The sequence below is a fragment of the Pollachius pollachius genome (genome assembly GCF_949987615.1).
Source record: "Pollachius pollachius genome assembly, chromosome: 19".
In the NCBI taxonomy this organism is placed as follows: domain Eukaryota; kingdom Metazoa; phylum Chordata; class Actinopteri; order Gadiformes; family Gadidae; genus Pollachius; species Pollachius pollachius.
In genome coordinates, this window is record NC_136952.1 from 13,767,768 (window position 1) to 13,795,514 (window position 27,747).

The following is a 27,747-nucleotide window of genomic DNA, read 5'->3' on the forward strand; positions in this document are numbered from 1 at the left end:
TAAAGATTACCAGCTTTTTCTTTTATTGAAAAATATAGCTGTTATTTCAAAGAACAGAGTGGTAGATATATATTATTCATATACAGTAAAACGAGGGGAGGAGAAACGGTAAAGAAAACAGTACATACTTTATTAGATTACAACCACCCAGTAAAAAAACAACTAAAACAAGACGTTTTACGGCCACGCTTTTGCCAACCTCCCCTCACAATCGTTTTTTATCCCAACCAACCACAGATGGTTCATTTATTTTTAGCAGTCAAACAATCTCCCAGATGATTTGATGTAAAAAGTTATCATTTGGAGCTATTAAGGTGGATTTTATCACCAGCCTTCATGTGTTTTTCCACATATAAGCTCCACTTTGTTTTTTATTGCTGAAATGAAATCTAATTGCATTAAAGGATGGCACAATGTGTAGGCTATTATGTTCAGTTATTGGGATTAGAGCAGTGACAGTGCAGCATTCTGTGGAAGTATTCCTTCCTAGTGTCTGTTAGTGTGAAAAACAAAACTTGGTGGAACATGAGGAATTTCAGCTCCCCCAAACAATCCCAAAAAAGGACTTAACCAATCAAGTCAAGAGTGAAACCAAAACAAAATGCAACACAACCCAGATATATGGCCCGTTGAGTTTCTGCAAGGGAACTTGGTGGTCTGAAAACATACTGCAGCGCGCGTACATAAAATCATTCAATCACAAAAAACACAATGACGAGATATATACACACACACTTGGTAAATACGATTTCCTTCCAAATCACTCGGCTGGTCCTTCTTAGTGGACATGAACACGCAGCGAACATGACTTTCTCCCACTCGTGACTAGTACCACAAAGAACAAAACACAAACAAACCAGAGACGGAATGAAACACTCAAAATAACTAAGCCATGCGTATGCAAGTGTCCTTGTTCCAGAGGGACTAAGGCGGGCAGCGCCCCAATCGGATCCATCGCGCCCCATGTAGTGCACTATTTGGGGCATCGCCATTTTGTACTGTCCGAAATGTTACCGTACAAATCTAGTTACTGCATGATTAGTGTCCGAATGCCCCCCCCCCCCCCGATTCCCTGCCTAGCGTGTTCCCTAAATACAGAACTCAAGTGGTCCATGTACTATGTAGGGATTAGGGAATGAGGGAACAAGTGGACCAATCGGAACAGGTCTGAGGAGAGGGAGAAGCCAAGAAGCCTCAGCAGGGGGTACAGGAATCATGTAGGGATGCTATCCACAAGATGTAGTCGTCTCATGGAGCCCTGCTTAACCAAGCATCTGACCTCTTCCGGTCCTGCCTCGGCCAATCACAGCGCAGATGTGGTCGCTTAGAGACATCTAAGCCGGAACTCACCGAGGATTGGTATTTTTTTTTTCATAATCGTTTTCAATGAGTCAACATTGTTACATTTTTTTGTACATCGTTCCACCATCCTAGCGTGGAGGTTAACACACTTGTCTAGGGTTGTGGCTTCGATGCCGGGCGAGCAGGCCTTTCGTTTTGTTGTACAACTCCTGATTGACTTACAACCATCCCTCTATTCCCTGCTCACCTACCTCAAGCACTCATCTGTGGTGTGGAGTGAGAACACCAAAGCACCAAGCCATGTCTCCCTTGACAACCATATTTTAGACTCCAAAGTTTGGTCGGTTTAAGAAAATCGATCAAGAAAAGGACAACAAGGAACAAAATATACCCATGTACCAAAGGCCTGTTTTGCAATAATTCACATTTGTGTCTTTTAACATTTCAACAAAAAGTGGGCATAAGCATACAACAATGAGTGACAGTGTAAAAGTCATCGTCAGCCATTACAGCCACATTGGGACATCGCCAGCAGAGCTGACATGACCTTACGTTTAGTGTTGTCGTGTAACGGTTCGACAACAAAGTCATGCATACCGACAGCCGATTCACCCAGCCCTCCGGGGCCCCAGCTGGCTCATTGAAGGCGACCAAAACTAAGGAAAGCCACAAATCCAAAAAACCCAACCGCAATAAAAAAATAAACCTGCAATGAAAAGCTCTGCGTGGCACAAAAGACTCACAAAATCCAAGCGTGGCCCTGACAAGAAACCTAAACAATGCGTTGAATGGTGGACAAAAAAAACCGGTAAGAAAAAGGAAAATACTGTAGAGTTAGGAAACAAGCGAAACGTTAAAGATACCAATGATATAATAATGGGCCATAGAACACCAACTACTCAATAATGTATGTACACATAGGAAAACGAATAGGAGCAATCACCCTCAACAAGCAGAAACGGTCTAAGTGATAGCGATTTAATTTCAGTTTTAGTGTCGGTGCCACTAGCACACATTGTCACTGGTGAATAGAGCACTATGGCTGCTTCACTACCACTACTACCATCACGGCCACACACACTTTACGATTCATTGCCTCCCATCCCCCCATTCATTTTGCTCACCCGTGTGTCCTTTCTCTCAACCGTAGACGTCATACTCTCAATGCACTACCATGTTATTTTTTTGAAATCATGTTGAAATCATGACTCCCGAGTCCCGCCTACTGCCTTTGTCCTTACAGAGAACCACCGCTAAAGACGTGGTGGCTTTCTCGTCACGGGGCAGGGCAGGTTACTTGGAACCGGATGAATGTTTCAAAATGGGGCTTTGAATGTTCCAAACATGGAGAATGTTCAGCGCATTGATTCGCTGGAATGCGACCCTAGAAATGATCGTTTCAAAAGTACAAGACTGTAGCGTTTTGGCATTATTCTCTGCTCTATGAAAAAACGTGATGAGACTGTGCTTTCACTTCCATTTCAATTTCCATTTAATCTCCCGTTCACGTGAGAGAAGTCCGCTTATGTATGGCCACAATAAAGGCGTTTAAGGCTTAATAACAACAGGATTTATTTATTCTTGCCGCAAGTATAGTCGGACAAAGTGCAGAGAGATGAAGACCCAAATATGCCCAAATACAGCGCCGTCGTGTGCTGGCTTTTCCCACTTCCACCGCCCACTCCATACCGCCCCCCCTCTCCGTCCTCAGTCTTTTAGCGACAGCCTTCTGGATCCTCAGCGTGGCGCATCCCCGAACACACCGTCCCCGACCAGCAGACCCCGCCCCCCCGGGGCGCTCACACGCGGATCTCGTCCTCGTCCTCGTCGTCCATGAAGGAGAACTCGCGGTCGTCGTCCCCGTGGGGCGAGCTGTACTTGGCGCTGTCCGTGTCCCCCTCGGGCGCAGCGCCGTGCGTCTTGTCGTCCGGGCCGGCCGAGCCCGAGCTGGACAGGGAGCAGCTGTCGAGGCGCTGGTTCCTCCGGGCCGGGGGCTCCGGCGTGTACGGCGTGTACGGCTCCCCGGCGGCCGCGAGGGGCGTGCTGCGGGGGGGCCTGGCGGGCTTGGCCTCCTGGGGCTCGGCGGGCGCGCAGAAGGAGGGCGAGCCGCCGCTCTCGCTGCCCTTGCCCTCCTCGTAGCCCAGGTCGTCGTCCTCCCAGCCCTTCTTCTCCATGACGCTCAGGATGTCGTCCATCATGGACGGCCCCAGGTCGATGTTGAACGACATGATGGAGTCGGCGTGCTTCATGCCGCCGCCGCGGGGCATCGACGGCGGCAGGTCCGTGAGCTCCCCGAAGTTGAGCTCGTCAAAGTCGGGGTCCAGGGTCGCCATGGCGACCGCCCCGCTGCCGCCGCCGCCGTTCGCCGGCCAGGCGTCTGACCCGGGCGACCGCTTCATGGGGCTGGACGACACGCTCTTGGGCAGCTGCCGGCTGAAGTGGGCGTCGTCCTCGTTCAGGTAGGGCAGGGAGATGGCGTTCTTCACGTAGGCCGACGAGCCGCCGGAGGGCGCCACGCCGGCGTCGTAGCGGTCCCCGCGGTTGATGGACTGCGAGCGCTTGCTGCTCCGGAAGGTCCGGGACAGCAGGCCCGGCTTGGGGCCCGGGGACTCGGGCCGGGGTTCGGGCTCCCGGGGGGCCTCCCCGGACCGCGTGCTGAGGAACGAGGTGTCCCCGAAGGCGTCGCCGCCGCGGCCCACGTGCATGGTGTGGCGGAAGTCCCCGAGCGGAGCGCTGATCATCTCGGGCGTCAGGTCGGCCCGCGACCGCCGCTTGGCCTGATTGGAGTGGGACACCAGCTGCTTGAGGATGGGCATGATGCAGCCGCTCGCTAGAACCCCCCGGGCTGAGCGGAACCGCGGGCGGGCAGGAGCAGACGGTTGCGGAGAGGCCTCAGACGAGTGCTTGTGGATTCAGTACTGGGAACGGGGCAGGGGGTGGTGTCAGAGCAAGAAGAGGTCTGTGTGTGTCGCCATTACAATGCCCCTGAAGCGCGATGCTTGTCCACGTTTCGTCTCACTTGCTGGATCGACCTGAGAAGGAGAAGGGGAAAGAGAGAATTAGGGGCACTGTAATGTAAACTATAGTCTACCACTTGGCAGCGCCGCTGGAAACCGATCATAAATAACATCAGAGGTGGATTTCATATTGCCCTAAACTTTTCCTACGAGGACCTAACATAGCATTTAAATGCCGATCTAGTGAGCTACTGCCATTTTGAAGCCCGTCGCTTCGTCGCCTTCCCCTCCGGTTTGATCCGCATCCAGCGGGGAAACTTTGCTCCGCCGTGTCTGGGAAACAAAGCCGGTCTTCAGTGTTTTCAGACTCCAGCAACAGCCAGAGCTCTGTGAACGCTCAATGTAATGGGGCAGAGCAGCACCTTGGAGTCAACTTCACTCCTCCTTCACTCTTCAATTGAATTACACACTAATGAGCACCCAGTCAAAGACTGGGACTCAATACTAGGTTATTTTTGTAAAATATATTATAATATAACTACGTTGCTGACTTTGGAACGGGGCCTGCGTTCACTGCTTTGTTCAGGTTCCCATTCGGGGCCCCTAACGGTTACATAACCAGCAAGACACCGGATACTGGGGGACGCGGAGAACCAAAGTGAACCAGGGGCGAGCGAGAGAGGACACAGGAGAGGGAGAATGCGGGGGAGCAGCATTTCTTCAGCTTGAATCAACCCATGAATCCAGACGGGCGGCATTCTGTTTAAAAGCTGCCATCACCACCACATCACATATCTTATTTAGTTAGCCAACACTCGTGGCACTCTGCTCCTCTCCGTCTATTTGATTTGAAGGGGAGTTGAAAGAGAATAGCGGGCTGCCTAATCAAAGCCACCCTGGGATCGGGGATTTTTCCCAACCAGGAAGGACACGGTGCGCGTCGAGTATGGCGGAGCGCTCCAGATTACGGACATTTAAAATGTGTGATTGAGGAGATGCCTGGGATAGCTTAGAGGCCTGGTGTGCACACTGCTCGTCTCCATTGCAGGAGTAGGCCTTCTTGAGATCCCTCTTAGCCATGTCAACTACCCGTCCCTCAGCTCAACGCGCCCATGGGGGGGGGGGCGGTGTCGGCTCACCGAGCTGTCCTTCAGTCCTCCTCCGGTGAGCAGGCGGCAAAGTGGGCGACCAGCTTTGTCTGCTCTAAGCCGGGGGGGGTGTTTGAGGTGCCCATGTCTTAAAACACACAGGAGAGTGAACTGTTAATGTCAGACAGCGTTACCGTCCTACCATTTATGTTGGATTGTTTACTCCTTTGCTGTAGGCCTCATGTGTGAGCGTGTTTCAAAACCTCTATGTTGGTCTCAGCAGTTGGCTTTACAGTCCAATGCAGACTTTCTTTCTTTATTCTATTTGTTTGAGATGCAAATGGTTTTGCATCTCAAAAGTGTGCGTGTGAGATGCCTCTCAGGAATATTGCCTTGTTTAACGCCTTGTTTCACGCCTGGCACACACACCGACACACTTCTTCGGCATCATTCTCACGCAGCCATAATCAATCAGAGGCGATACGGGCGTTAACCATCTCACCTGGGAGAGAATCCTGCTCAAGCTGCGTTCCAAGTGTAGAAAATGAAGGCTAGAAGAGATGGCGTGCTGCTGCCGTAGCATGGGGACGGGTTATGTGTTGTGTGAAAGCACTTAACACATTTCTAAATGCCATCAGATGAGGAGAGGCCCAGCTGAGGGCAAACACCGCCTGTCATTGTGCACTCAAACCCAACCCCCAATGCAAGCGTTTTTGCGCTGCAGGATAATCTATAATTTGATCAGATTAGTTTAGGTCAACAGGGACATCTCTTTAAAGGCCATACTGTAGTAAGGGTCAGAGACGTCCTTGTTTTCCACTTTAGGGTTAAAGTAAAAGTAGATCCGGAACCAAAAGCCATGCTATTTGCGTACTGATTTTATACAACAAGAAAGAAAAGGCACCATTTCAGCCCTCCATCCATAAACCAGTGTAGTGCAGTGATTGGCAGAGGGATACAGATCCCGCATGCATGCATGCACAGATTCCTCACATCCTTCCCTGGTCAGCTGCAACATCAGACCGCATCCCTGACTGCCCAGCGAGCATCCTGTCTCTCTAAGCCAGAGACAAGAGGACAAGAGAGGGAGAGGGAGAAAGTGTCTTTCATGGCGCCCGGAGTGAGATCACCTCATTCAGATGGATTATCCCTGCGAGCAGGCCCTTCCTGGAGGTGAAGGGAATTGCACCACAATGTCACAGCGGCAGAGGAATGCTTTTGATACAAGGCTTTTTCAAAAGTATCAAACCCCTGCATAAAAAAGGACCTCCTGGATGGATATCAAAAGGTTGGAGGGCCCTCACACCTTGTCCCCTTGAAGGAAATGGTCCATTGGGGCCCTGTTGGAGGGGGGGGGGGGAGAGACCTGTTGGGGCCCTGCGGTGTATGATGAGAGAGGACCCCCCTCCCCCCCCTGCTTGCTTTCAATTATCAAGAGTCCATTAATGCCGCCAGGACAAAGGGAGGGCAACCCCCAAGGCAGCGCCGTCATATTCAGTTACAGGCTTTCAGCAGCGCTTCCCCCCTGTGAAGATGTAAATCACCCACACACGGCGCTGGGAAAGGTTCAGGGGAACATCACACCCGAAGGCCGGTGTCCTCAGCCCGCCCTGCTCCATGGTGCTGCCAAGACGCATAAAAAAAAGACGGGGGTTTTAAACACGAACGCCGTTTATGTTTAAGCACGCCTTGCTGCTTCAGGGCCCATCCAGACAGCTAGAATAACAGATAATCAAAGCCTTGGCCATTAGGCTTCGCTCAAACGCTGGGTCAACACTGGCCACTGGGGATTCAGTCAACTCCCACAACCGGCAGATTGTCTGCAGGCCAAATTCCATCTTTAACCCAACACTTTTAAATCACAAATTTGGTCGAGATGGACAGAGATGCAGACAGGTCTCGCAGCAACTCTGGGATCGTGATAAGCATTCCGGCAGGGGCCTGCGAGGTCCGATTACGGAGAAACCCACGGAGAGGAATAAATGTGTGTGTTCAGAGTCCGACGGGGAGAAGTGGTGTTGTTATTGAGACCGTTTGGAGCGCGATGGACGTGCCAGCTGGAGACGGCAACGCTTTAAGTAACCGGGCACTCCCCGAGTACCACACGACCCCAGCTCCATGGCAGAGCGGTGGTGACAGGGCTATGAATGATTGACAACATCTTGCAGCGCTCTGCCTCCCCCTCCCCCGACGTGATGTCACTGTGTCCGGCAAACGACGCGGCCATCACCGCCCAACTCTTGGCTAGCGTAATCCCATGACTCACCCTTACAACCTCCCCAGTAACACACAGGAATCTCCCTCCGTCTCTCTCTCACACACACACACACACACACACACACACACACACACACACACACACACACACACACACACACACACACAGCTTTAGGGATGACGCTGCCAATTTAATTCTTTATTCATGAGTTAAGAAAAAAGGGTAGTACTGATTCAAAAGATTAAATGTTTAAAGCCTGGTGGTTAATAGTTTAGTAATAGAACCGCAGAGAATGTGCCCACAGTCTGGCTGTCCACGGAGACACTCAGGACCAGGCTTTTCATGCTCTTTTACCGGGTATGTCGAATGTTTCTTTAAAAAGAGTAATAGAGAAAAGTTTTGTTTTTATCATCCAGCTCGCTAGACAAAGTTTTTCTGAGCGTCTGAAAACCTCCCTAACCTTGAACCGGTGCCAATCCCCTTCCACTTTACCGAGGGGCCCCACGATAGAAAGGGCAGCCGACCGTCGTGAGGACCAGGGTCCAAAACTAACACTCGCCACTCGCCAATTACGAGTAGATTTTGTCTCTGGCTGGTAAATTTTTAAGACCACTCGCCACTCTGGCGAGTTATTATTTTTTTACCGGCGAAAATTTAATTTTTCGTTACTGGAGGAGAACGACGCTGGTATCTGCTAGTTTCCTGACAGAGTAATGTGTCTTTTCAGCAGAGACGATCTTTTGGCACGTAAGCGCGTGATGCCACCATTCAGCGTACCCATTGGTGTTGTTTGGCGCGCCCAGTAGAACTGCTAGTTTCCTGACAGAGTAACGTGTCTTTCCAGCAGAGTTCTCCAAGTACGTCTCGCTGCGGCCTGCGGGAAGGCGGGGCGTGACATCACGCCCCGCCCACATCACGGGCGAGTGCATTCTGGGATTGTTTGCGCCCGAATATATTAATAATATTTTAACGGTAAATTACGTAAATATATATATATATATATATATATATATATATATATATATATATATATATATAAAACGGGTGGCATAAATCAAGCGATCTGATTGGTTCCTAACTGTTGTATATTGAGCGTACAGTTGTCTGAACTGAGTGAAGTGAGTTGTCGTTCTGAGTTATCAATATTATGGCTTCGTTCGCTCGTTATCAAATGGAAACCATCCATCGTAACGTTACAACTTACTCCCTGTGATAAAATAATGTATAGACTGTGTGCTAGACCGATCTAACGGGGTCATCCCTATGTTCCCCGCTTTGTATGTGACCGGTGTTTTTCGTAGGTGGAATCCGGAAGAATGAATATTAGGGTTACGGTTATGGTTTTACATGAATTAAAAAAAAAGAACTTTCACTTAAGTCATGTCTTTGAATACTTTGTCCACCACTGGTCAGATATTCATGTTTATATAGGGCTGTTGCAGTCTGGTTGAGCTAAAATCAGAAACAGTGATTCATATTTTAACATACATTGCTACTAGTATTAATGCATATACTATTAAAATATTGATTGAGAATCGCATATTAGACCCAAATGACATGTTAAATAATACTGATAGCAATTCACAACACTTAAAAGCAATTTTTATTTGGTTGGCTGGTAAGTGAAATTTTTTACCAGCCAGGCAGATATTTTACCAGCCAACCAAATAAAAATTGCTAGTTTTGGACCCTGGTGAGGACACATTGAGGTGCAAATGAAACCGGTGAGCTGCGCTGTCAATACAATCACCGATCAATTAATCAGCAGGGCCGCATGACAATGGCCGGTTGTCCAGCATGTCTTGACAAAAGGAGCTCAACGGACTTCCAGCCGCTGGGTCGAAAGGTCTGGTTCCCACGGTGAGGGCCAACTGCCCTTGACCACAGCGCGTCCAACAATGGAGAAACCCCTGTCACGACCCTAACGAGCTCATTGACAACACCTGAGCTGGGCTAATTTAAGTAGACCTGTGAGCCCAGTGTCGGGGTCGTTCTCGTTTGGGAGGCACCACTTATTGTTTGTTCCTTTGGTCTTTTGGTTTAGTTGTATCCTAGGTATGTTTACACCTTACAACACTATACCCATACACTTTTATGTACACACACACTTACATCACTGACTAGATTGAATACACACGGCATACCTTATGTTATGTTATATTCACTTGGTTATAATAAACCTTTTTGTTAAACTCAGTCAATTGTGTGTGTCTCCCCTCTTTGCCACAACCGCCACGGTCAGCTTGTGACAAGTCCATCAACAACCAGCTCTGATACAAGCACCTCCACCTTGTGAGTTAAACTTGATGCGCTGAATCGATTTTGGTCTCTATAAAATAAAATGAGGACAACAACTATCAGTCTGTGCCGTCCCCCAGATTGGACCCCCGGTGGAGTTCAATGCGCCGACCCAGCAGCCAGACACAGCAGCGGGCTTCACATTTCAAATGGACGGGGTTATATTTACATGGATAACAGGCGTCGAGTTGTAAACCAAACCAACGCCCCGGGCTTAGTCCAAGCAAGCACAATAAGTCACAGACTGGAGAGAAATCAAGGCAGACAAATATCCTGCAACAGTTGCCTCTGTGTAACCCCATTAAATCACGAAAACCCAAAGTCCTTATTAATAAAAGCCTCAACACCTCCACCTCAATTTTACTCTGAATACCAAGCAGGCAGACTACTTTGGTCTGGTATTAAGTAGCCTGAGGCCATTACATTTACATAGATGACAACTTCCTAGAGTAGCAACACTTCCAGCATAAGCATAGGCTCCGACTTTAACTGCAACACCTAATAATGGCTTCCGTTATCAACCACGTGACCCATTACATGTCGTCAGTCTTGACAAACGGAACTGATGACACCACATAGTGCTGCCTATTGTCTTATAATTAGCACTTGATAATAAAGAGCTGACCAGTTTTTCCTGTTAACCCACATATCCTTCAGAAAGCTAGCTTGCCACGTGCAAAATAGCAGATGTCTATTCGGCCAAATTAGAAACGGCTAACTACCATTAGAAACGGCTGACTCCCATTAGAAACGGCTAACTCCCATTAGAAACGGCTAACTCCCATTAGAAACGGCTAAGTCCAATTGGAAACAGCTAACTCACATTAGAAAAGTGACCAACAAACACGAAGCGTCTCGTAGATGAATTCAAAAGATGAGGCTAAACATTGGGATCTGGGTGAGGGGTGAAGCCTTCCTGTGGGAGTCCTCCAGAAGAATGTGATTGGCAGGGAGGAGAGGAGGAACCGTCAATACAATTTACATTTGGAAATTGGCTGAGCCAGACGGTGCATAACGTGATTAGTGGTAATGTCTGCCATTCCCCTGATAGACACCAGTGTGTGTTGTCAGGTCAAACTAATGGAGAGAAGAACAATACAATGCATAGAGGTGCAAACCCTACAACACACCTGGGAGGGAATTACTGGGAAGTAACACACCTTGAACAAATTGAGTGACAACCATCCAAACAAAAGTGTCATAGGTCAACTAGCCTAATGGTATGCAAACATAACCCAAGACCTACTCTGGTCTCAGAGGGGAAAGACACTGACAAAGCAACGTTAATGCTTATCAAATTAAAAAAAGATTTAGAAGACAAGCTCGGACAGATAAGCCAGGGAGAAAAAAAGGCTTTGCGTTCAGCACAAAACCCTGGCCTAGCCTCACAGCAGGCCCTCTGTAGTGTGTGTGTGTGTGTGTGTGTGTGTGTGTGTGTGTGTGTGTGTGTGTGTGTGTGTGTGTGTGTGTGTGTGTGTGTGTGTGTGTGTGTGTGTGTGTGTGTGTGTGTGTTCAAGTGCACCATGTTCAACATGAAGCCAGCACATGACAGCAGCACTAGGAGCTCAGGTCCAGCGATAGGGCTCCTCAGCCCCCCCCACTCCCCCCCCCCCCCCACCCCCCCCCCCACCATTAAATAACCCTCTCCCTCGCAGAACAACCACCAAACCTTGTTCTTCACCAGTCGCATTTCTCCCATCCTATTTCCCCCCCGTCCTGGCCCAAATCCACCCTCTATTCAAAACATGCTCTCACTTGTTCGGCTGTTGTTGTTGTAAGCCTGGCTAAATATTAGCCGTGGCCCCATTTTCGGCCTTTTCTTGACAGAAACCGACGTGTGGAGTGATGTTTGTTTGTTTTGGAAAGGTTTTCCCATCTATCGCCTGTGGCGGAGGGCTTCCAACGGCTCTCCATCAGGCCTCCTATATGGAGCAGTAACAGGCCTGGAGCCGGCTGAGCTAGCCCCCTGGACTATCATGCTAAGCTGGGTGAGATGCCTGGGTGGAACCCGACTTGTGGGGGCATCTTTATAACATGCCAATGTTGCCTTTTGAGAATTTCTATGGGGGGGGGGGGATCTCCCATTGCAGGAAGGCAGGCAGGCAGGCAGACACACAGACACAAAACCCTTTGTAAGGTAGGTATTCAAATCTCAATTCAATATCCAGTGCTTTGGTGTTTTAGACTGTCCTGTCTGAGAACGCTTCACTTGAGGTGACGGTGGTCATCATCATCAGAAATGGCCAATAATGGGCAGACAGAGTTATCATACTTTCATTTTGAATTTGGGTATTGGAACATTATCTGATTACTTCGGTAGCCCTCTGACACCTCCTGCCCAGTGTGAAAGTCATAGAAATTTAAACACGCTGGAGATTAAATGAAGAACGATAAGTTGGCGAACTCAATTCTGTACCAGTGGTCTCCGCCTGGATGTGATTCACGCAGGGAAAGATAAGCACTGTGAACACACACACACACACACACACACACACACACACACGATGCATTTTCCTTATGAAAACACTTCAAAAAAGTAAAATATAGCTGTGCTGCTGGCGGGGGCATGAGTTTCTGGGCCTTAAAAACCAGGACGGTAGTAGCAGGGCTGGTCCGTTGTGGAGCAGCATGGGCCCAAGGGGCTAGTGCAATAAGGTATGTATTTAGACATGCTTTCTTCATGCCAACGCCGAATAGGTTATAACTTCACAGGCCCACGCCAAATTCCGGAAAAGTGTGTGTGTGTGTGTGTGTGTGTGTGTGTTCATCCAGTCGATCTCCAAAGTGGTCACAGCTTCCAATAGGGTTTTTTATGCTTGCATGCACAGCGTATGGAGCCAAGAGGTGCAAAAGTCGGCCTAAAGGATATTTCTTACTTCTGGAGGACAAGGCAACGAAAAACAAAGAGAGCCGGGACAAAAAGTCCCCATTAAAGAAAGATGGCAGCACGGCCAGTATCCCAGTTAGTTTCCACTTACAGTTAATAGGCCGCGGCAACATTAAGACAATGCACTACACTGGGCCAGCAGCAGGTGGACCAATGATTATGACGGTCATTGAAAAATAGGTTGGGAGGCCATTTACCAACGTGTGCCTCTGTTCATCTCTTTTGTAAACGCAGCGAGCAGGATTGTAGTAGTTCAGTGAACCAAACGCTGTGACTGGGCGGGAAAAAAATGTGCCAAATCACCAGAAAGATAAGCTTCAGCAGATACCAGGGCGGCGAACAGGAGCGCGGACGCAGCAGTTCGTCGGGACAAACACGTGTGCGCACACGTACGCAACAACGGTGCTTCATGGGCACGCACACAGACGGGATGGGATTTACAGGATGTTATTAAGTCATACTCAACCCGGTTTTTAAGGGCTCTGGTTTTGATTGCCTCCACACACACACACACACACACACACACACACACACACACACACACACACACACACACACACACACACACACACACACACACACACACACACACAGCGTTTGGCCGACTGCGAGTGTGTTTCGACAGCATGTCAACCTCTCAACAGGCCTTTTTATCAGTTGCCTCCCACAGAATTCAAACACAGAGGCTCCAGAGAGGCCATAAAGGCCTGGGGCATGGGGGCTCACAAGAAGAGATAATAGAGCCAGCGGGCCTTAACCACAGCAAAAGGCACTCCACAAACACACCCACTGACTAAAATGCCCCCCTAACCAGACAAAGACCACAGGGGCCAACAAACATGGCCACTTCAGCCCCATAACGCACTGTTATTTACCCCAGCTGACGCACCAAGCAACTTTACTGGCGGACGGACGCAGGGCTATGATAGAGAAAGGGCATGTGATTAGTTGGCGCTAACGATGACATGCCTCGTTAACGGTAATTACTTCCAGGTTAAATGCACAATCACTGGAGCGACTATGGCCCGGGCCTGTTAGGGCAGTACATTTAACACAGTGGGTGTGGTATCCGTGCCTTGTAGTCGATCCAGTTAATGCCAGCGCAGCAAAAACTCACTGAGCGTTCCCTTGGGGATCTGACAGCGGGACGGAGGTGGGGACATTCAGGGTCACGGAGTGCTTGGGTACGAGCAGCACTTCAAAGTGATTGCAGGCTCATGGTTTACTCCGCCTGATTAGCATACAGTGCTGGAAAATGAACTGAAATCCCTTTGATACTTTCAACAGTATTTGCGTGTTTGCAGAAAGAAATGGCATGACTGCGACCAAATTGGAGCACCACAGCGGTCTCCAATCACCTCAGTGTGTGCCGGGTACTCCGCTGAACTAGTGACAATTTTCCCACAGCCCAATACAGCAACGCCTGTAAATGGTCAACAATTTGCTGAGCCGTCCGTCTCGTGGACAGTTGTAGTTCATCAGTCTATAGGAGCACTTCCCAAATGGTCAGCTTTTCCCCTACATAGCCTCAATCATGCCTCAATCAGCCCTGATTGGCACATGCAAAGCAAAGCACATCTGCACTGTAAGCTTGCATGTTACCGATCGGCCCAGATAATTACAGAGCTCTTTCAGCCATGTGTGGCTCAATGCATGAGCCACACATGCAAGACTCAAGTTCCCAAGCATATAGTAAACAAAGGGGATAGTACTGACCAGCAAGACAGATTGATTTAGTAAGGACATTCAATGGCATAACAAACTGACTGACTTGTTCCATTGCATGTATTCATTTCAAATGTAGTGTTTCTCATTGTTTCTCTTCAGAGATTTGGAATAAATGTATAAGCTGAGTGATTGCATGTTGAGGCAGGAGAGGCAAGAGGGAAAGAAATAATAAGCTCAAAGTCCACCAGCCAATCTTAAAAGACAAGGCATGTGTTACTTCTTGGTTCTCTTAATGACATGCCAACACAGCGACCAAAGGCCATACGTTTTCTCTCCCGTTAAAAAGTATTGTATGTTTGCAGGATCTATTGGCACCTTGAATGCATACATCTTCTTCCCTAAATCAACGGTGTAAAAACAAGTCAGTGGAGTAAAGAAAACAGGTATTTCTTACCTGATTTATTAATAAGTGACTGACCATGACCCTCTAAATATGGCCTAGATTCAGGACTATTCAAATATTCCTTCTAGGGATGCTACGATGAGCAATTAGCAGGCTAAAGATAATTTGGAAGTGATCCCATAGACAATAAATCATGACAGCTCTATCGGTCTTGCCATTTCTCAAAGTGCTAGAATATACCAGCAAGTGTGGGGAAAGCTCTCCAGAAACATAATCTCAGATGGAAAAGCAGAGGCTGCTCCTTGATTTATAAAGCTAAGATAAATAACAGAACACCCTAATAATACGTCATCATGACAACCTCGCTGATTAAAGGGAACCACAATCTTGAAGGCCAGTAATGTGAACAATTTATGACAGTGTACTAAACTTCAACCGAAAGCTTTGAAGTAAGGTTATAATGTTAAGTTACAAAACAAATGAAAGATATTTCAAGTATGTATCCCTACATGCATCAGCAAAAAAATAGACAACAGAACATCAGGATTCATTTCATAAGTAGTTTTCCTTAGCTGTTGAACTGTTAACCACAAAGAAATCGTATTTTTAGTTTTCCTGTTTTAATGTGTTTCTTTACATCACTAATTCCTGGCCTAAACTTCAATAAGACAGGATGCAGTGTTATTTTATAATGTTTCTTGAAACACTTTGTTGTTGCCGGATAGGCTATGCTTCTAGTACTCGAGTCCTAACCGGATGACGTGTTTACAGTCTAGTAGGTCTATAGCAGGAGGTTTAGTAATAGCCTAGTAGTCACAAATGAACTGACACTTTAAAACGAAGTGGAGAGAGGTAAACCAAGGTAACAGGGCGGAGATAATTACATTTGACACAGTTGACACACATTTGTCCATGTCCATAACCCAAGGGCTGGGTTTGGGCCATTCGGCTAAAAGGGCAAACGATGCACTGTACTGCATCGCTAAGGTTGAGTTTTGAATGATGGAAATGGACACTGTCTGAATGAGGAACAAGATTCTTTCTCACGGCCAAAGCCCAGGTTGGCACCTCATTGGCTGAAAGGTCTCAGTAACATGCAAAAAGGCAACACTGACAATGGAGAAGAGCTAATAACAAAGCATTTTTTCAACACTAAAGCAATGCGAGAACCAAACCCTACAGACACACCCCAGCCACACTCATGCATTCATAAATCGATTCACACATCAACACACACAAGATGTAAAAAACGATATGAATGTGCGCTCTATGAAGAAACCAAAACCTACGCTAATAACCTGGACAGATATTCACATGGGACCCACTAGAGTCCTGTAGATGTAATCCCAGTTTTAGACCTCACTTTTCCCATAGTCCAAGGCCTTGTAGTACCACTAGTTCTGACAAAGGTTCGTCCAGTAATCACTCCCAGACCAGAGCCTGTTGCTTGCATTAGAACAGCAGCGTTTTCTTTCCTGCCATGAACATTATGGTTGAGAAAGACCATCTGCTTCCCTAGTCCATACAGTGATGAAAAACAATGGGGGATCGCTGAAGTGTGAATGGGCCACAGCCTCAACCACCCCAGGCCATCTGGACTCTAGCTCCTTTGTGCTTTTGGTACCAGACCCAACAGTTGTCCCACACGAGCCGCATACCGCAGCGGATGGCGCTGTAGAGGAAGGGTATTAATTCAATTAGGCCTGTGCTTCGCTAAGTCTTAACCACGATTCTACGGGACTCTGCATCACAGCTGTTGGGACTACAAACCTCAATGGGAATTGCCAACAAACACATGCAGGAGAGGGACAAGATGCCTTTAACAATCTCATTTTACTTAAGTGGTATCGAAAAGAACAAATTACTCTTATAAAAGGACCCTGTACAATTTGTGCACTGTACAATAACTATCTGTCAATTTAATTACAATTGCAGAGGCAATGGGAGGAATAAATAATGTGTTTTTCTATTGCAATAACTTTCCATCTTGACCAATGTTGTTTGGTTAATAAAGTGCATCCACCTTTTTAACCACCATTTTGTAATCGGTTACAAAAGTTATTTGAAATATGTTTGTGTCTTAGGATGACAATGAAGGATTCCAGATGATTATCAGATGATTAAGTGTGACGTCTTGTTCTGGTTACACTCTCGAACCAGACTGAAACCTCTGTCGATTTTCTCAACCATATGGAATGCCAGACCAACCCATAAGGCTGGTTCCTGTTTTGGCTCGAGCTCCATCAGCGATGCATCACCTCAGATATGACAGTAATGTGACTGGTTCCACAGCTTTAAACAGCACCTTGCGGCCATAATGTTGCATGGAAGGATGCGTTGAGATGATTAACTGTGGCCACATTTTCGACCACTCATTCAAATCATTGCCACACCTTTGCTTATGTTCTTTTCAACATCAGTTTGTGAATTGAATTGATGTAGCCATTGTTTTTAAGTGCAACATGGGAGTATTTGGTTTATCATGCCCCAGAGGGACAATAAGCCTGCTGAACCGGTTTCTTGGCGAGGCCTTGGTCATGTTACGTTGATAACATCCAAAACCGCCTTGGATGGGGGAGGCTTACTGTAGCGTCAGGAGCCCGGGATTGAGCTAAAGTGAGCAATGCCAGAGACAAGTAGACTCAATAAACTGAAATCTGGAGTTTCAAAAAGTGGTCCTCGAAGAGGTTGTTATCAGCCCACTGACTGATATATAAGCAATGTCAAGGATCTCTTTATAACTCTTGAATCTAAACATTTTACAGCCTGGAATCTTGTTTTTTTTAAGGTGGTACCAATTGAAAAAGGTCACGTTTTAAACTATCGGGATTGATGTCCAGAACGCGACCTGGTGAGTCAGGGACAATTCACTTCTCTGCTCCTGTGACTTTAATTTCCCATGACCCCTTCCCTAGGACTTTTCAGAATATCATATATCAACACATTGTTGATTTGTTTTGTCGCTGTCTCCGACAGAGCCTTCTATGGAGGTCAGTGAACCACTGAGTGTGAAAGGAACTTTCTGGAGCATCAGCAGAAATCCAGTCGCTCAAGATCATAAAAGGGCATGAGGCATTTTTCAACGCAATTGAATGAAAACAAACAAAAAGAGACAAATGAGATTTTGGCCGCGCACACACAAAGCATATAGGCCTACAGACTCAAGCTCACCAGGTCCTTTCACTGACATACACACAATGATGCAACTGTTTCCGGAGATACAGAAGTAGGAAATAAATAGTGTGGAAAGAAGAAGCTGACTCACTCACAACTCATACTCTTATATTAAATATTAACGTCAGTTCGAAATATTATATTTTTTTTGGGGCATGTCCTTTAAGAAACAGGCAATGGACGCATCCAAGGTATTTCACCCCTCCCCTTTTGTCCCCTCTCCACTGCAGACTGTTAGGAAATGAGCAAAGAGCAGACCATGCTGGGCAGATAGCCAGCTCATTCTGCTTTGCTGCAGGATCCTCCTTCACAGCATTTAAGGCAAAAGTGACAAGAAAAAGAGGAAAGTGTGTGTGTGTGTGTTCTGCCAGACTCTGTACAGATGCTTAAATTAGATAATCAGCAGCTCTTGAGTCCCAGAAAACACATATTTGCATATAAAGCCAAACAGGGACGCTGCATCATGCATCATCTCACTTGTAAGTCAGCATTGGACCTTGGCCTCAATCTCAACTCCTTTGTCCATAGTACTAATAATTGTTATTCCCCAAGAGTTAAAAGGATTCCGCTATCAAGAAAGATGACATATACTCAAATCGAATTTGCATGTTACGCCTAATATATGTTGTCGGGTTGATGTGACCAGTCAAAGCACAAGCAAAGATGGGCGTCGTTTCCATGTGGGGTCAGAGGTCATGGTGGTTTGTAATGAGCCAAGCTCATTTGTCAAGATGTCCACTCCACACACATTGACTGGTAACGGTTTAACAAGCTGATCAACAAAACATGGCAATCTTACAATAATGTCTCATTCTATGAGGGGCCATTCATAATTTAACCGAAAAACAACTGCCAAATTCTTAAAAACACTAAGCAAGGAATAAAATGCCCGGGAAAAAGGACTAATTGGAAGAAGCCTTATTTGTGGTTGAGTCTAAGCGCCTATAGGTTTCTACTTGAATACATTACACCTCCACTGTGAGTTTGTTCTTTATGTTCCCAGGGCAGTGTGGTTATGTAACTGGGGTTGTACACCGTTGATCCTATCTGTTCTGTTGTACTCTGATCGGAGTCTACCTAACCCCTGACAAAGAAAGTTGTTGAATGACTGGCGCCCCAGCACCATTTTATTCCAAACCAAAAGTAGGATTGCGTATTTCACCCTTAGTTAACAAAGCACATCCACAGTAAATTATTAGATCAAACTTTGAAAACACTTTCAGTAACTCCTAGTAACAGTGACAACTGTTAACTCTTGTTGACGGGATCCCCCATATGCATTTCAATAGCAACTAAAGGTTTCCCTCGCCTGCGTTTTACACGTCATGGTTCACCCTCGCAACAACGCAACAAAGACGCGTGATGCGTGACCCTAGTCCAGGGCCAACGAACAAGCATCACAGCCCAATCTGAGCGTTGAAAACATTGTTTCCATCCCCCTGGTTGAGCTTCGTTCGAGATGCACACACACACACACACACACACACAGAGGATTGAGTGATGACATGTTTTCTCTGAGCTAGTGGGTCCGTCTTCTCACTAGGCAGCTGGGGGGTGTTGATGCGCTATAGTGGAGGGGTCGTCCTCGCACAATGGACCTCTGTCACTCCATACGGGACGGCTAGCTTAGCTTTCACGCGCGCAGCCTACCAGACTCCTGCAGGAGGGCGCTGATTGTCCTCGAGCACGTTTGCTATGCAAATGAGATGCAGATGAGATCCACACATATCGTTATTTCACTCAACGTCTTGCGAACTGCGTTAACTGATCGCAGTACAGCCTACGTGCGCTTCTTAAGGATGGCCGACCCTTGTCCATACATTAACAGGTAATACGGGCAATTGTGGTCTGGGAATAAACATGATACAACACGTCATATTGTTACAGCGTCAATTGAAATATAGATATTACCTCTCTTAGGTGTATTCCTGGTAAAGGGGGAAGTTTCGGTGTAAATTCCCAGAACTTTCCAAAAGTACGGCCCACAGCAAAGCAGTGAAGCCAATGAATAGTTTATGTCCGGCAAAAATCTACAGAAATGTACTTAATGGCAATTAGCTCGGAAGGAGTCTTTTCACATACAGTTCACTGATGCTTTACTCTTCTTTCTGCGTCAGTCAAGTTTGCCGAGCCGTACTGGCGCACTAACCACCCCGTCCCTCCTCTCCCCGCCCCGCGAGACTACCAACCTCCCGTCGAGCCTTAAAGGGCCAGTCCATAGTTGTTCCCAACTATAGGGAAACAGTTAAGAACACTGATACAACAATAAACTTCCGTTTTTAATAATTATTTGAAAGAAAATATTGATTTTGTCATCTCTTGATGTTTGATGTCCTGTGTGACAAGGTCCTTACAATATTTAGTATAATTGGAGAAATATATATATATATATATATATACAGTGGGGCAAAAAAGTATTTAGTCAGCCACCAATTGTGCAAGTTCTCCCACTTAAAAAGATGAGAGAGGCCTGTAATTTTCATCATAGGTATACCTCAGCTATGAGAGACAAAATGAAAAAAAAAAAATCTAGAAAATCACATTGTCTGATTTTTAAAGAATTTATTTGCAAATTATGGTGGAAAATAAGTATTTGGTCAATAACAAAAGTTCATCGCAATACTTTTGTTACATGCCCTTTGTTGGCAATGACAGAGGTCAAACGTTTTCTGTAAGTCTTTACAAGGTTTTCACACACTGCTGCTGGTATTTTGGCCCATTCCTCAATGCAGATCTCCTCTAGAGCAGTGATGTTTTTGGGCCACACGGACTTTCAACTCCCTCCAAAGATTTTCTATGGGGTTGAGATCTGGAGACTGGCTAGGCCACTCCAGGACCTTGAAATGCTTCTTACGAAGCCACTCCTTCGTTGCCCGGGCGGTGTGTTTGGGGTCATTGTCATGCTGAAAGACCCAGCCACGTTTCATCTTCAGTGCCCTTGCTGATGGAAGGTTTTCACTCAAAATCTCACGATACATGGCCCCATTCATTCTTTCCGTCACACGGATCAGACGTCCTGGTCCCTTGGCAGAAAAACAGCCCCAAAGCATGATGTTTCCACCCCCATGCTTCACTGTAGGTATGGTGTTCTTTGGATGCAACTCAGCATTCTTTCTCCTCCAAACACAACGAGTTGAGTTTTTACCAAAAAGTTATATTTTGGTTTCATCTGACCATATGACATTCTCCCAATCCTGTTCTGGATCATCCAAATGCTCTCTAGCAAACTTCAAACGGGCCCGGACATGCACTGGCTTTAGCAGGGGGACACGTACTGGCACTGCAGGATTTGAGTCCCTGGCGGCGTAGTGTGTTAGTGATGGTAGACTTTGTTACTTTGGTCTCAGCTCTCTGGAGGTCATTCACTAGGTCCCCCGTGTGGTTCTGGGATTTTTGTTCACCGTTCTTGTGATCATTTTGACCCCACAGGGTGAGATCTTGCGTGGAGCCCCAGATCGAGGGAGATTATCAGTGGTCTTGTATGTATTCCATTTCCTAATAATTGCTCCCACAGTTGATTTCTTCACACCAAGCTGCTTACCTATTGCAGATTCAGACTTCCCAGCCTGGTGCAGGTCTACAATTGTGTTTCTGGTGTCCTTTGACAGCTCTTTGGTCTTGGCCATATTGGAGTTTGGAGTGTGACTGTTTGAGGTTGTGGACAGGTGTCTTTTATACTGATAAGGAGTTCAAACAGGTGCCATTAATACAGGTAACAAGTGGAGGACAGAGGAGCCTCTTAAAGAAGAAGTTACAGGTCTGTGACAGCCAGAAATCTTGCTGGTTTGTAGGTGACCAAATACTTATTTTCCACCATAATTTGCAAATAAATTCTTCAAAAATCAGACAATGTGATTTTCTGGATTTTTTTTTTCATTTTGTCTCTCATAGCTGAGGTTTACCTATGATGAAAATTACAGGCCTCTCTCGTCTTTTTAAGTGGGAGAACTTGCACAATTGGTGGCTGACTAAATACTTTTTTGCCCCACTGTATATATATATATATATATATATATATATATATATATATATATATATATATATTCACACATGATACTGCCTTTCTACTAAAACACATAATTCAATTAAATCCGAGAGGGAGTAAGACATATTTTTTTGAAACTAACTGCCATCAGGGCACCGATCAATTGTGAAATTGTGGAAAATCATAGAGAAACTGCGTCAACTCTTTCCAACTTCCTCATTAGTACGTTACTTTATGTAATGTAAACAAAATGAGAATACCTAGCATTCTGTGAAACATTCACACCTAGTTTTAAAAAAGTAAGCTTTTATAGATATTTCTTTCTACACCATTAACAATGATCTTCCATAGAGGCTAAAGAGGATTTATGGAACAAAATGTATTTCCAATCAATTCCTCATATGTTAGAAGGGTTATAGTGTGCATCAGTCCTTGTGTGTCCACTCCTATATAATGTGACTTGTGACTATAATGCCTGATCATTAAAGAAAAACACAGAGAAATAAGTAAAATGGCGTTTGCCTGCCTCACCTGAATTCAGCAACCGGCCCAGTGATAAAAACGTTTGATGAGCCAAATGGGGCTGAATTAAATGAATGATTAAGAGGCCAGAGGCGCTGTGAAACCAGAGGCCATACGAGGCCAGACAGAACACACAGACTGTGGCAAGGGTCCCCTTGGTGGTCCTTGGTTCCACATTAGGAAAACAAAAAGCTTCAAACGATATTGAACTCATTCATAAAAATCAAAGTGCTTGACAGGCGACACTCTATATGATCCCTATGTACTGTATACTACTTCCCTCTGCCCACCAGCGTATCCTGTTGAACAGCCCCGGTCCCTCCTCTCAGCAGGCCCCCCCACCAGCCACTAAATGAAGCAATTAAATGCTGGGGTTTCAAAGCCCTTTGAACTGCTCTCTGCCGTCTAGATCCTTTCTAATCGCACCGGCGGCTCCTCCGGAGTCTCATTGAGGACATGTGATACCTCAGACTCTCTGGGGTTTTGAAGACCACTGGCATCCTCTGTACTTCTTTTTCTTCAGCAGGAGGATGAAACACATAGCAATAAAAACAGGCTATGTGCCGTTCAGAGAAATAAAGAAACATAGATGAGGGATGGTCAATGCTGCAGCAAATGAGAAGTGTTTGTGTGCGTGTGTGAGAGTGTGTCTGTGTGTTTGTGTGTGTGTGTGTGTCATCTGTCCCCCAGTGAAATAGCCTGCTGCATGTTTTCCACAAAAGGGATTAGGGTCACGGTGCAGCAGGATGCGACGAATCCTAGTTCCTGTCTCCTGCACTGCAGTCCAATTTCTCCCCTGGTTTAGGGCCATAGCATGCTTGGCCTCCGAATCAAGCCAAACAAACCTTTCGTTTTACGATCAAACACCACCTATCACGTTCACTGCTCACAAATATTTATAAATATATACAATTGTAGTCTACATTCTGGTTATTAAGGTGTATTAATCTTGGATGCTACTATGACAAGCGTTGAGCTGCGAACGTATCCACCCTGGACTACTGGGAGAGGGTCATGAATCGTGGCGCTATCCGGGCTGACAATTCGGCAATTCAATCCCTATAAGCTGTGTACGCCAGTTAATTCCCCGAAGCGAGAATCACAACAAGGAGAACAAATCGTCAGAAAACACAACAAAAACTGACAAAAACCGACAATTTCCGAAACGTCAGATGATTGAGATCACATCTACCTTGTCTCCAGCCCGGGCAACCAGTTTAAGGTAGAGATAGAGATAGAGAACACAGTACCGGGTGATGACCTGATGAGAGCGAACCTGGCTGTTTCCCAAGGTTGTTTTCAGCACGAGCGGCTGCCGTTTCCCTATCCCCCCCCCGAGAGGGATAGGGCCTCTCTTTCTCAGTATCATCTGACTAAGACTGACACCGCTGGCTGCGGGCGCTCTGTTCTTTGTCTGGCCTTACTGTTGGGATGGAAAATAAATAAGTGTGAGAGAGGTAACCGAGGCCAAGGGGGGACGACGGACAGGGAAAAATAGTTGAAGAGAGGTAATAAATAAAACAGAAAGAGAAGATGTTGTTCTTTTTTTACACAGTAGATCCCACACGGGGGGGGTAGAGGAACTGCGTTGAACTTCTCAACATGCGTTCTTTTTTTAATAATGTGGGTCTATGGGAGAGAACGGCGAACAACAGTAAAAGGTCAGCGGGTCACCTGGAGCTCAATAACAGGGTTAGACGGTGGTTGCCCGGTAACACTACAGGCAGAGAGGACACCGGGCTGGGAGGCTAGGCGGGTCACCTAATGGATCACCGACCCGCCTCACACCAACGTATATGATGTGTAATACACACAGACACACACACTTACTGTCAGCAGAGTGTTAGGGTACGGGCTAACACATAACATACTGTGACTGTAGTGGCCTACTATTCAATTACAATGATATTACTATTATTTTTGCTTCGCCACACCCTTGTTTTAGGGGGTACTTGTTTTTGCCAACGATTGAAGGGAAATGCTTTTTGACTATGCCGCAAAGTAACCACTATTAAACCACTCTGCGTTTCTTATTGAATACTATTTGTATCATAACTTCCACATTTCAATTGAATTGAGCGATCTGTCTCCTCACCCACATTCTCTTCCCCTCTGTACTCCACCACTACCCCCCCATTCCTCCCTCCCCCTCTCCCCCTCTCCCCTCTCCGCTCAGCTGAACAAAACAGTCCGTTTTCCAGCAGAAAGGATCACCATTGAAAAATAATTTATTTCAGAAATGTACCGTGATCATATATCCATTTAGTTTAAGCATGATAAGAGTTGTACTTATTTTTTTTTGTTCTTGCGTACAGTGAAATCACCACACAGAGAAAAGGAAAAAAAAAGCAATGAATATATACTTTTTTTAGTTTTTACCTATGAAAACTGAAGACACCACTGAATCTCCACTACAGCGTGATGGGATATATGTCTTGAAGGGAACATGGTAGGATGGCAATGCCGTGCAGTGAATGCTCTGTAAAGCTTACACAGAAGAAGTGAAGACAAACACAGACACACGCACACACACACACACACACACGCGCACACAGTCTTGCTTACACATACCGATACACTTTTAAAGTCCTCCATTTTGGGTCACAATAGTCTTTGCAACTGCATTGTGCAGATTTGTACCTTACACAGGGTGTGTGTGTGTGTGTTTATGTGTGTGTGTGTGTGTGTGTGTGTGTGTGTGTGTGTGTGTGGGGGGGGGGGGGGCAGGGGGGCGGAGGCCAGAACGTCCTCTCATTGGCCCCCCGATAGTTCTTAGTGGACATCTTCTACGGCAGCAGTCCCTCATTACCAGACTAGAGAAGGAAGGGGAAAAAATAGGATCCTCTTGCTGTTTCTCATCAAAATGGCCCCCACACTGTACTCTGAGAGCCGGCAGCTGCGCGACCGCATCGTGACAGCCGGCCCAGACCACTTCAGTCACAGCCCAGTTCCTACTTACAGTCGGGTCCTGGAACGGTGATGTCATCGCTGCTCTAGTTTAGCGGGCATAGAAAGAGAGAGTGGGATTTGCAGTTTTGTTATGTGTGTGGGGGAGGGGGGGGGGGGGGGGGGAGGATTTTTCGGTTGGTTTGTCTCACCATAAGAAAGATAAGTTATGTTTTCACTCTTCGGTCACTGTCGATGATAGCACCCCCCACCCCCACGGCAGAATCAGTAGTGCTCCGTCACAAACAGAATCCAGATTCATCACATACAGTATATATATATATTCTGCTGCCAAGGCATCTATGATCCACCGTCACACACACTCCACAAAACAGATTTTAACACTTAAAACTTTTAGAGATATACATGTCATGTGATTCCATCTCATGTCTTCGGTTCAGGCGCGTGGCCTGGGAGAGTCAGATGAACAGTGTGTGTGTGGGTCTTGCTCACAGGGGAAGTTCCCCAGCAGAAGAGTCAGATCAACAGTGTGTGTGTGTGTGTGTGTGTGTGTGTGTGTGTGTGTGTGTGTGTGTGTTTGTGTGTGCCATGGTCACAGGGCAGGTTCCACACCAGAAGAGTCAGAGTTGAACAGGGTCTGTGTGCAGTGTGACAGGGCAGGCTCCACAGCAGAAAAAGTGTTTCTCGATGGGGGGGGGGAGGACAAACACAATAAATGTTCCCTGATCAATGTACAAAGGCCTACTCATTGGCATTGATTTGATTTGGCCTAGATTTGTCATTGATAATTGTCCCTTCACCGCTTCCGTTTACAATCCATGTTGTCAGTTTGAATCCGTGCAAATGGACACATGTCTTTACTCCGACCGTATGGCTTTCTGGTAGCCTCAGGTCTCCCTCAATGGATTCAGAGAAGACTCCAACAGGCTAGATAAGCTCTCTATGTTCTTGATCGGTGGGGCATTGAAGAAAAAAATCTTTGTACAGAACAGTTCCTTTATATGTTGTGTCAGAAAGAATATCGCAAACGCAAAAAGGAAAAACTAAAAGAGTTGATACAAAACATGTCAGGCAAAATCGCTTGGACGGCAAAAGCAAAACCAATCAGAGGACAGATGATGTAAATATTATCTCATGTACTGTCTTCAGAAGATTCACTGGCACACCGCACGCACATTCAAGAAAGAAAAAGAAAAATGGATTATGTACTTTTATCTTGAATGTCTTAAAAAACAAAACACATTTCAAACAAAAATAAAGGAAGAAGAAAACTGAACATAACCGATAATAAAAAAAGAAAGCAAACGTGGAACAAAACATCTTTAAAACACAAAGCTGACTGACGTTTGATTGGTTTGATTAAATGCCTGTCACATGACGTTCTCCTCCAATACCATTCGCCTGGATCACTCCAGGAATACTTTATTCTATACTTTCAACCCTTTAGTCTCTATCGACATCACAACCATCATCTTCCTCGTCATCAGCATCATCACACAAAGGAGGAGAAACCGGCGATAGGGGCCCGAGAGCCAGGGGCCAGGCTGCTGGGGGGCCGGTACAGGGTGCTCTGCTGGCTGGGCGGGTTGGAGCACTGCTGGGAGGGGGTGGGAGTCCGGCTCCCTTTGGGCCTGAACAGGCTGCCCTGAGGGGTGGCTTGGGGCTGGCCCTGGCTCTGGCCCTGGGGCTGGGGCGGGCCCTGGGGCTGGGGGCTGGGGGAGCTGAGCTGGGGGGGCAGAGGAGGCAGGGGGGGCAGAGGAGGCGGGGCGCAGTGGTCGGGGTCGCCCGACTCCGACTCGGTGTAGCTGTAGGCCTGGGCGCGGGAGAGGCCCTTCTGCTGGCGCCGCCACGAGTTGTAGTAGGTGGGGTCGCTGATGTAGTGGTTGACGAAGGAGTGGGTCTTCTGGCGGTTGGGGTCCACCTCGTACTCACTGTCGCTGCCCTGGAACAGGAAAAGGGGGGGGGGGGGGTGGAGACAAGAGAGGAGGTCAGCGTGGGGGGGGGCCTGGGTCACGGATTTAGGGCGGTGGTTTGAAATGCGAATGAACATGTATAATTAGTATAATTGTCAAGATATAGATTGGGTTATAGACTTGTGCAACCGGTTGCCTCTCTTGTCCTCTCATCACGACACGTTCACAAGCAAGACTGCATGTTCACACACACACACACACACACACACACAAACATACATAACACACAGACACACACACACACGCGACACAGCATGTCGAAACGATGAAGATGATGAAGGTATGGCCAGAAGGGTGATTGCACGATTGCAAAAGGACCACTCGTTACCGGAGCGGGACGTTCAATGGACCATCAACACAAAAGG

At 46.7% G+C, this 27,747-nt stretch overlaps 2 protein-coding genes across 2 annotated transcripts in view; both read right to left on the minus strand.

Annotated features, from left to right (window-relative positions):
* Positions 1-20,123, minus strand: cdc42ep4b (CDC42 effector protein (Rho GTPase binding) 4b). The gene is made up of 2 exons (XM_079757225.1): positions 19,907-20,123; positions 1-4,334 (listed from the first exon to the last, which is right to left on the minus strand). The coding sequence occupies exon 2, from the start codon at positions 4,116-4,118 to the stop codon at positions 3,102-3,104; it is 1,017 nt and encodes a 338-aa protein (XP_079613351.1). The 5' UTR covers positions 4,119-4,334; positions 19,907-20,123; the 3' UTR covers positions 1-3,101.
* A 4,780-nt stretch (positions 20,124-24,903) lies between these two features.
* LOC307090513 (protein sidekick-2-like) overlaps positions 24,904-27,747 on the minus strand; it is a 281,140-nt gene continuing 278,296 nt past the window's right edge. Inside the window, 1 exon segment of the mRNA XM_079757197.1 lies at positions 24,904-27,351. Within this exon segment, the coding sequence (XP_079613323.1) occupies positions 26,902-27,351 (450 nt within the window). The 3' untranslated portion in view covers positions 24,904-26,901.